Source organism: Parasteatoda tepidariorum, chromosome 10 (assembly GCF_043381705.1).
Source record: "Parasteatoda tepidariorum isolate YZ-2023 chromosome 10, CAS_Ptep_4.0, whole genome shotgun sequence".
In the NCBI taxonomy this organism is placed as follows: domain Eukaryota; kingdom Metazoa; phylum Arthropoda; class Arachnida; order Araneae; family Theridiidae; genus Parasteatoda; species Parasteatoda tepidariorum.
Window position 1 is genome coordinate 24,306,144 of NC_092213.1, and position 9,343 is coordinate 24,315,486.

The 9,343-nt window shown below is 27.2% G+C and overlaps 1 protein-coding gene across 2 annotated transcripts in view; it reads left to right on the plus strand.

The window, feature by feature from the left end:
• LOC107450329 (A disintegrin and metalloproteinase with thrombospondin motifs like) overlaps window positions 1–3,800 on the plus strand; it is a 124,334-nt gene extending 120,534 nt beyond the window's left edge. For both annotated transcript variants that reach the window (XM_021147654.3, XM_016066096.4), the window contains one exon: window positions 1,354–3,800. In XM_021147654.3, the coding sequence (XP_021003313.2) occupies window positions 1,354–1,496 (143 nt within the window). In that variant the 3' untranslated portion in view covers window positions 1,497–3,800. The remainder of the gene's footprint in view (window positions 1–1,353) is intronic.
• The last annotated feature ends 5,543 nt before the right edge of the window (window positions 3,801–9,343 follow it).

Sequence of the window (9,343 nt, forward strand, 5' to 3'; positions counted from 1 at the left end):
GCACTTTTTTAAACTTTGTTTAGTACATAACATATGTTAAAATCTTAGAATCCTTTTCCTTTCTTTTCAATATTTTTTGGGCTTTATAGACCATAGCTTAAGCTCTCCAACCTGTGAATTCTCATTATTATTGTTCAAATACTGCTTTATTTCACTTATAGCTTGAGTTAAATGTTTATTTAATCTCATTAAAATATAGTGTAAATGTTTTTTCTTCGAAACCCATATAACCTTTTAAAATTATCGTTAAAAAAGATCTTGCTGAAATTGATCGTAACATACGGTGAGAAAGCTAGATTCTCCCCGTTTTGTGTGATTATCTCATTACTCTTTTAGTATTTTAAATTACAATCCTTTGTAAATCTGCTGTCTGTGCACCTAAAAAACTACAAGGAGTAAACCATTGCCATTATCAGCTTGTTTTTATGTAATTTAAATGAAATTAAAGGTGATGGTGGTCAAGGAACTGTGGCTCTTGCCGAGTTACTATTGGATGACGAGTGTAATGTCCTAATGTACACTAAAGGGGTGGGTCTAAAAATTTATAATTTTTTCTAATTTGGTATTCTTTATTACAGTTTTGAAGAATTTTAAAAGATTGTCTCTTGTGAATAAAATTAAGCTGTTTTTAGATGTTTCGTGCTGAACTATGCCGGGGATAATGCTGAAAAATCTTAAAAATTATAATATTTCTAAAAAATGTAATATTTACACAGAAGAGCCATTACATTATGACCACCCTGTATCTATAACAATGGGCTCGCCCAGGTTTTCATGGTTTCTCGCCAAGGAACAATGTTTTTATGGGGCACATTAGGACCCATAATCCTCATAGAACAATCCCTGACGTCTGTAAGCTACTTGAACATAGTTGCAGACCAGGTTCATCCATTCATGGCAACAGTTTTTCCTGTGGGGGATGGTGTTTACCAACAGGATAATGCACCATGTCATAAGGGGCGAATCGTCATGGATTGGTTCGACACATTCCAGTGACTTTCAAGTCATGTCTTGGCCCCCAAATTCACCTGACTTTAATCCAATAGAGCATTTGTGGTCCTACTTGGAAAACCAAATTCGTGCTTCCCCCTACCCCCTCGCAATGTGAGGGAATTGCAGGACCAGTTGGTGAGCGCTTGGTTTCAGATACATCAGACTACCTATCAGCACCTTGTGGAATCAATGCCACTGCGGGTGCTAGCAGTTTTGAGGGCTAAAGGTGGTCCTACATGTTATTAGCAGGGTGGTCATAATGTAATGGCTCTTCGTTGTATATTGTAATAATATAATTATGATTTTCCCCAGCTTAATTATTTTCAGTATGGCTAAATTTTAATATTTTTTGTTTTTTAGATTGTGAAGATATTGTGGAAAAACTTGCGGGTGGACTTACTTGCACAGAATTCTTAGAGCGGTACGGAGACCGATATTGTAGGCACAATTACATGATTAAAAATTGCTGTCATTCTCATCAAATAGTGTGTGCCAATAGTTAAATTTCTCCTGTTTTTTGTGGATTCTTATTAACTTTTACAGGGTCAATTCTTTCTAAGGAATAAATCTTTTAGCGTGTGAGGAAGATTATTGTAAGATAGTGGTGAGAGCACAGCATCACTTTTCTACCCAAACTTTGTGCGATGTGAATTTGTAACTGCGTGTGTTTCAATTGTCAAAAGTGGGCCGTTTGGCCAAATTTAGTTCCTTCTGTTTTTAATATGGACTTCATAAGAAGCAAGGTTGTTGATTTTTGTTTACAAAGTGTGTGCGATCGTTGGGTAAAAGATCATTAGACTCATTAACGGTTATGTGATTGTAGTCACTGTGTAATATTTTCCTTAATTCAATTTTACAATTATAATTAATTTTCATGTGAAAATATTAATTTTTTATTCATATTTACATTAGTACAGGCTTTATCAACTTACCTTAATTACAGTTTGATAAATACCGGTGTTCAATTTAATTTTAGAGCTATTACGTGTTTCATTGTTTTAAGAATTGAGGCCAAGTATTCTTTTTTTCTTGAATTTAAATTTTAAATTCTGTTTTTATAGTAAATTTATAAAGAAAACAATCCTCAACACAACTAGAAATGTGATAGCCTCATAATGGTAGCCTTAAAGATGTTTCAGTTTCAGAAACGTCGTAGGAGAAAAATATTAATAATAAGTATTCAATCTAAAAACTTAAATGTGTTTTTTTGAGGTTTAAATAACATGTAATGCCAATAAATAAAGATTTATGACGGCAGCAGTTAAATTCTGTGTGTGAACGAAGATATTTACGTTAAAAAATGTAAAATTGATGTTTAATAAACTTTTATGTTAAGGCAAATCAATGGAAACGCTTATTTTTTTTTAAAGAAAAATGCTATTTGGTATGAATAAAGGTTTCAACTTTAAGAAAATATTTAATTTCATGTTATTTAAAGATTTTTATTGTATCCAGGACATTGACATCCCATTTTCTTTAATCAAAAAGGCTTTCTTCAACATAAAGTGCAAAAATTATAAATAATAAAATATTGCTTTATTAATAAGGGAGAAAAAAATCTTTGTTATTTTTTAAACTTTTATAAATTAAGTGTTCAAATATTATTAAACAATTAAGAAAAGCCTTTTACTTAGAAAAAACTTAATTTATTCATTGAAAGTGTACGTTTTAGTGAGTGTTTTCTGAATATTTTTAATGAATATAATAATTAAATAAGTACATATATCCTTCCGATGAATTATCATATAAAATACTGCAGTTCAATCACAAATTGTTTAAAACTTTTAGAAAAATTGAAATAAAAAATATAAATTGCAGGTAAATTGCGTTTTCACTCGATGCTTTATAATTTGGATATCAGTTTTGCAACATCAGAATCTCAATTTCTTAAGAGAAAAAACAGACAATGATGGAAACAAACACTTTGATGTTTCGATACCATCTTCATTTTTAAATCCTATTGCCTTATCCCAACGATAGACAAATGACACATCTTATTCATTGTTTTCATTTATTTTCATTCACTTATCATTTTCATCAGAGTGGTTTTTCTTTTCTTTTTTAAAGTATTCTGACAAATGACGAATTTACATATTTATTTCCCTTGTACTGCAGAATGATAATAATGTTCTATTTTGCGAATAATTTAATTTAAATAAGTTCTGGTATATAGATAATTTTTTTTCTCTAAAAATACTTAATTTCTGTTTTGCTTCTGGTTCAATGTTTTTACAGTTTCGGGAATTCAAACAAATCTGGGATCGATATTTATAAATATACAATGAGTAAAAAAATTGTTAGAGAACAATCTATTTAAAAAACAGCGGGGAAAAATGATTATTTTTTATTTCATTAATCAATAAGTAATTTTAAATTAACTAAATGTTAAAGAATGAATGTTTCCTTATAAAAAATAACATCAAACTTTTAAACTAGTTGTAATTAAATATTCAAAATTTCTCCTATATTGGTGTGGTATTTTTTGTTGCTTTTATTACGAATAGTTCAATATTTTTCTTTATACAATTAAGTTAATAATTTATCAATAAATTTAAATTGATAGTTTTATATTTTACTCCTTTATTTCTTTTATAAATTTAATAATTTTTGCTTTTATGCATTTTGCCCGATTGAAATAATATGAATGTTTACAAAGACTTTAAACCAGGAAGTTATTTGCACAATTTTACAACAACATTATTTTTTTAAATATATTCATGGAAAAATGTTTCTGTGTGTTAAGCATTTCATTGTAATTCATTATTTCATTGATTTAATAAATCAGTTATTTTTCTGTTTTGTGCCTATTTGTTGTGTACTTGATTCAATTTTTAAGTATAACTCATGTTTTGTTTTCATTTGTTGCTACTAGTTTTGAAGTAGTTTAGGATAACAAACCAGACTAAAGTGGCACTATGAGATTTAATCTAAAAATCACTAGCTATGATTACGAGAATTTCTATTTAAAGGGTTCTTAACTTCTAATTCCAGAAAATCATTTCAACATATTGTAAGGGGTTCTCAAAATTGAGCAAAAAGGTAAAAAAATTTAAAAAAAAAAACACGAAGTCTAATTTGAGTACAGTAACATGCTTAAAATTGAAACACCATATGATAATTTTTTGAGTAAAATTCCTAGTCTCGAAAATGATGAAGCAGGAAAAAAGCACGAGAAAGATTCTCATCGGCTGCCGCCTGGATTCCAACCAAAGACCTCTTGGTTCGTAGTGTGATGGTCCAGCCACCATGAAAAAGGTTGTACACCTCAGTACAAAGTGAGTTAAGAAGCATTATATTCTATACAGTTTTCTCAAAAATATACGATGTTTCAATTTTTATCTATGCAAATCTCACTATACTCAAGTTCGACTGTTATTTGCTTCAGAGCTACTTTAACGCATTTTTGCTCAATTTTGAGAAACTTTTTTTTATAGTGTGCTTAATAAGTTTTCAGAAAATAGAAAAAGAAAGGTCAATTTTGATAAAAGTTCACTAAGACCAGATAATATACCTTAAAAAAAAACTATGATCGTACATAAGAATTTAAAAACTTAATAAGAATATAAGAATTAAATATTTACCCATGAACGTATAGATTTATTATTAATATTTATGGAGAAACGTTTATAACACTGCAAGAAATGTGATGAATAATTTTCCAACATAACTTCTAGCAGATGGAGTGTATTTTCCAATAAAACATGTGCGGCACCTGTTTCTTATTTTATGATTGAGTTTTACGGATTTTTCCTAATAGCTTTAACTTGTCCTTTTAAATTTCAAACAATTCAAAACAAAACATCTAATTTCAGAAAATATAACTGATTGATTTCACATCACACGAAAATCTTAAGAATAAATTTCTAAAAATGAGGAGCACAGAATTTTATATGTAGTAAAAAAAATATCTTAAATATGTTCAAGGAATTTATTATGTATATTAAAGTCATATCTTAAATATGTTAAACTAGACGTTAAAATAATATTTTAAATGTATGTTTAATAATTTTTAACACATAAAAGATAATTTCCAAAATTTTTAATAATTTATGTTTCTATGCTCAAGTTGTTACTAAAAGTATACAGAGTGTCGAAAACATATCAAAACAGTCCAATATCTAAAAAAAAAATTCCAAAATTTCCGAATTTCCTAAACTTTCTCAAGAGGTTATGTATTGATCAAGATATCTTCATTTAAAATAGTTAGACAAAATTTTCCTTTTACTACGTCATCTTTGCACAGTGGGCCAGTATCCAAAACTTCGTGGCCAAAATTAGTATTTCGATAAAATTTGTTTCAAAATTTGGGGTTTCTTATGTGCAGGTAAATTGAATTCATAGTTGAAATTTTGAAATATTCTAAAATACCTAAAATGGCGGCTGAAATATGGCGAGCAAAAATAAAAATAATTATATAGTACGCTTAAATAATTAAATGTAGCAATGGAAATATAATAATTTTCGTAATTTTGTATTAAAGATGAAAAGTAAATTATATTTCCGAAGTAATATTGCAAAATAACGCGAATTAATTCCAAAATAACGTGAAAACATGAAAAAAAACATAATTTTTGTTTTTCGGTATGTTTCGTCCACCTTTGCAATACGGGCAAAATGGGGCAGGTTTTTTCGAAAAAAGAAACATGAAAGAAGACAAAAAAAAGAGTTTAGCTAATTACCTCGTGAAACTTTTTGGAACTAAGTTTCGAAAGTCATTCAAACATTGTAAAATGTCAAATAATAAGATTTAAAGTATAAGTTTGTCAAGAGTATTAACTAATCAAATAAATTGAAAAATTGCACTATAATTTCAGACTAATTACTCTGATAAAAATGTAACAGTGAGGTGAAATTCCTATATATATTTCTGACATAAAAATTTAAAAGTTACATTTAAAAAAAATTGTTTAAGCATATTTTTCATTACATTGTACTCTCGTCGGTCCAAAAAGTAAATTATAATGATTGGAATGATTATGATTACTTAATTTTGGGGTATATTAAAGCTGCCTATACATATTTTGGTTGAAAATTTAATTTTTAACTTTTGGTCAAAGATCATGGTCTTCTGGCCCACAGTGCTTTGAGGCAAAACACAGAGATGTATAAATCAGATATTCAGATTGGTCACAAGAACGCACGTTTTCAGAAAAGGAGGTTTTTGAGGCTGAACTCTATAAGTTTAGACACCTTATATACAATTTAAATGAAGTAATTTAATTAAAATATTCATTAAAATCATTCACCAGAGATAACTTGTTTATCGTATGTATCCGTACAAAAATATTTATGTATTTGTGTAAATTATATACCATAAACTTTTATTTTTACAAAATGTTTTATTCTGACAGATAAAATTTTTGCTTAAATTCCATGCAACTCAAATTTAATTAATTTCTTCTTAATTAATAGAAATATTTCTTTAAAGCAAAATTTCACTTTGATAAAGTTATATTCAAAGTAAAACGTATAATAAAAAACTGAATTTTAAATTAATTAAACATTTTAAATTAATAGCATTGAGCATTACAAAAAGTGCATCAGTAAAACAGTCTTACTTACATGGTGGTATATTTGCAAGTATTTTAAATAATAAATAATGATTTATAATTAAAATGTCATTTCTTTGGTTAGTAACTATTTCAGAAATTGATAAAAAATTATATCATACAATAGCCATTAATTAATTGTTTGATAATAGTTTTGCTTTTTACCATACCGCCATAAACATCATGTTTTGTTTTTCAATAGAAAGACACGATATTCTGCCATAGATCATGTTTCCATATCCGGGAAAAGTCATGAGAAATTTTAGCTTTTATTCATGGATGTTTTTGACCTATGACTCTTTATTCGAACTCTGAATTCAAATTAGGATTTTAAATTAATTTAGGTAAAGCTTACTGGAAAAGAGAAAAAGAAAGTGAAAGCGATGCGACTAATGTCAAAAGGTTAAACTATAAATTTTCTGTCAATTAACCTTTAATCCTAATGCCAAAATCTCTACCGTTCCCTGTTTTACGGCAATTTGAATGCAATATTAGTTATAAGACATACGTATTAAAAAGTTGAAAATTGGGATATGGTTTCATAAAAGTATTTTATTTTTAATTTTTGATTTTTCAACAATTAAATAATATTAGAGATTTTAATGACAAGATACAATAGAACCACTATAATATTTTGATGCAGCATTTGGGATATTGTAGAAATTAGGTTTAAAATTATACGAACTCCTTAAGTTGAATATCATAAAATAGAAAAATAGTTTTATTTATGGCAGAACCTAATGTTTAAATTAATTCTCATATAAATTGGCTCTAAGTCTCTAAAATAAGCTCTACGTTGAGCCGTAATGAATTTTAACAGAGTAGAAAATTTTTCTAACTTTAAAATAAAATGTTAGATTTGACCATATTTTTACGTTGCATGATATAGTTTAATTTAATGCTGTATTAAGGTTGAAGAAAACTTGAGCAGTATTATAGTTGAATACAATGCATGATTCAAAATTTCGAACTGTGCATTTTTTTAAAAAAGACAATAACATCAAACTGAGAAAATTAATATAATTTGTGCAAAGATTTCTAAAATTAGGACTAATCAGATTCGTTTGATGCAGAAAATTGAATAACCATGTTTTCAGGGAAAATAATAATTAATTAAAGGGTTCCTAACAAAAGCAGTATTAAAACTCAATTGTTAACAATATTATTATTAAACAACATTAAAATTAAATAATTATTTTTAAAACTGAACCAAAACAAAATTCATTATTTAATAATAATTCATAACAAAAAGAAATTCAGGAATTCAGAAATCCGAAAACTTAAAAAAAGTTAAAGAAACGATAAGGATTCTATGGTTTTTAAGAGATAAAATTTAAAAGTATTGTGGTTTAATATCATATTGTAAGAGTTGAATTTCTAGGAAAATTAATTTTCTACAGATTTAAAACAGAGCAAAGAGACCAAAATTAGATTTAAAGCAAATAAATTTTGTCAAGCATGCATTTTCCTTAAAAAGATAGTTTGTAATTATTCAAAAAGAAAAATTAATATAATAGTTTGAAATAATGTAAAATATTGACTGAAAATGCAAAAATTACATGTAGTGATGAAATACTTCAATTCGAGTTAACAGGAATTCACTTAAAAAAGGATGCATCCGAACACCAATGTGGTTTGTCCAATATGACGAAATATATGACTTCAGCTTCATTTTTCTTGTAAAAACAGCGAAAACAAAATTCTTTAAATGAGAAAAAAGTTTAAAATAATAAGAACTTTTAACTGAAAATGGAAAAATTACCTGTAATGCTGAAGTAGTTCAATTCAATTTAACAGGAATTTGCTTGATTAAAAATATACATTCGAACACAGATGAGATTTGTTTCATGTAACGAAAAAAATGTCGTCTGCTGCATTACTCTTGAAAGAACAAACGATGACTTTTAAATTAACAAAAGAACATTGACTGAAATTCGGATATTTTTGAAATGACATCTTTTAAAAAATATTTAGAATTTGCAGGGAATAATTTAAAAGCATTCATTTGCATTTTAGAAGGAATTTTTTCAAAACAATAGCTGCTGCCAAAAAAGTTTAAATTATCATTTGAAAAGTATGGTGTCATGTTTATTTTCTTTTTTAGAGTTTATAAAAAAAGTAATTTTTCTTATTACTAATTTTGTAAAATACTTGATGTTAAATCCAATTTAGTTTAGTTTTTATAACCAATTTCAGTTTTATTTTCAAAACTTTGTAAACTGATTGATTTATTCAAAATGCATATTATTTTTTTAAATGAAAGTAATCTGAAATTTTTAGTATCTTTTTCGCATTATGACAGTATGTTTAGTTTCCATAATATTCTTAGAACTTTTATAAAATGCCTAAAAATTTGTCATTTAACCAATTCAATCTAAAGTTCCGAGATTTTAAATGTCGAAATCACGTGACAGTTCATTAAAAAAAAAAACAGTTTTGCTTCATCATTCAACGTAAAAAAAAATAATCGCCAGGAAAAGATCTTAATTAATTGTTGTAAAAAGTTAGGGTTAAAAAATATTGAGACAATAAGTTTCTATCAAATTAGCGAGATCATTAAAAAATTATGCTCAATTATTAAGTAATTGGGTATACTATAGCCTACGTCACAGATAGTGTTATTCCTACTAAATTAAACTAGTAAACAGCATTTTCTGCGAGCCTGATTTCTAGCAACAAGTAAAAGCATCAAACGAAGTGTCTTGTTATAAGTCGCTACTCGCCAGGTTGGAATTGTATTAGTCTAGTTCCTTTGGAAATAATTTATATTGTTGTTTTACCGAAGTTTATGAATTTAGTAA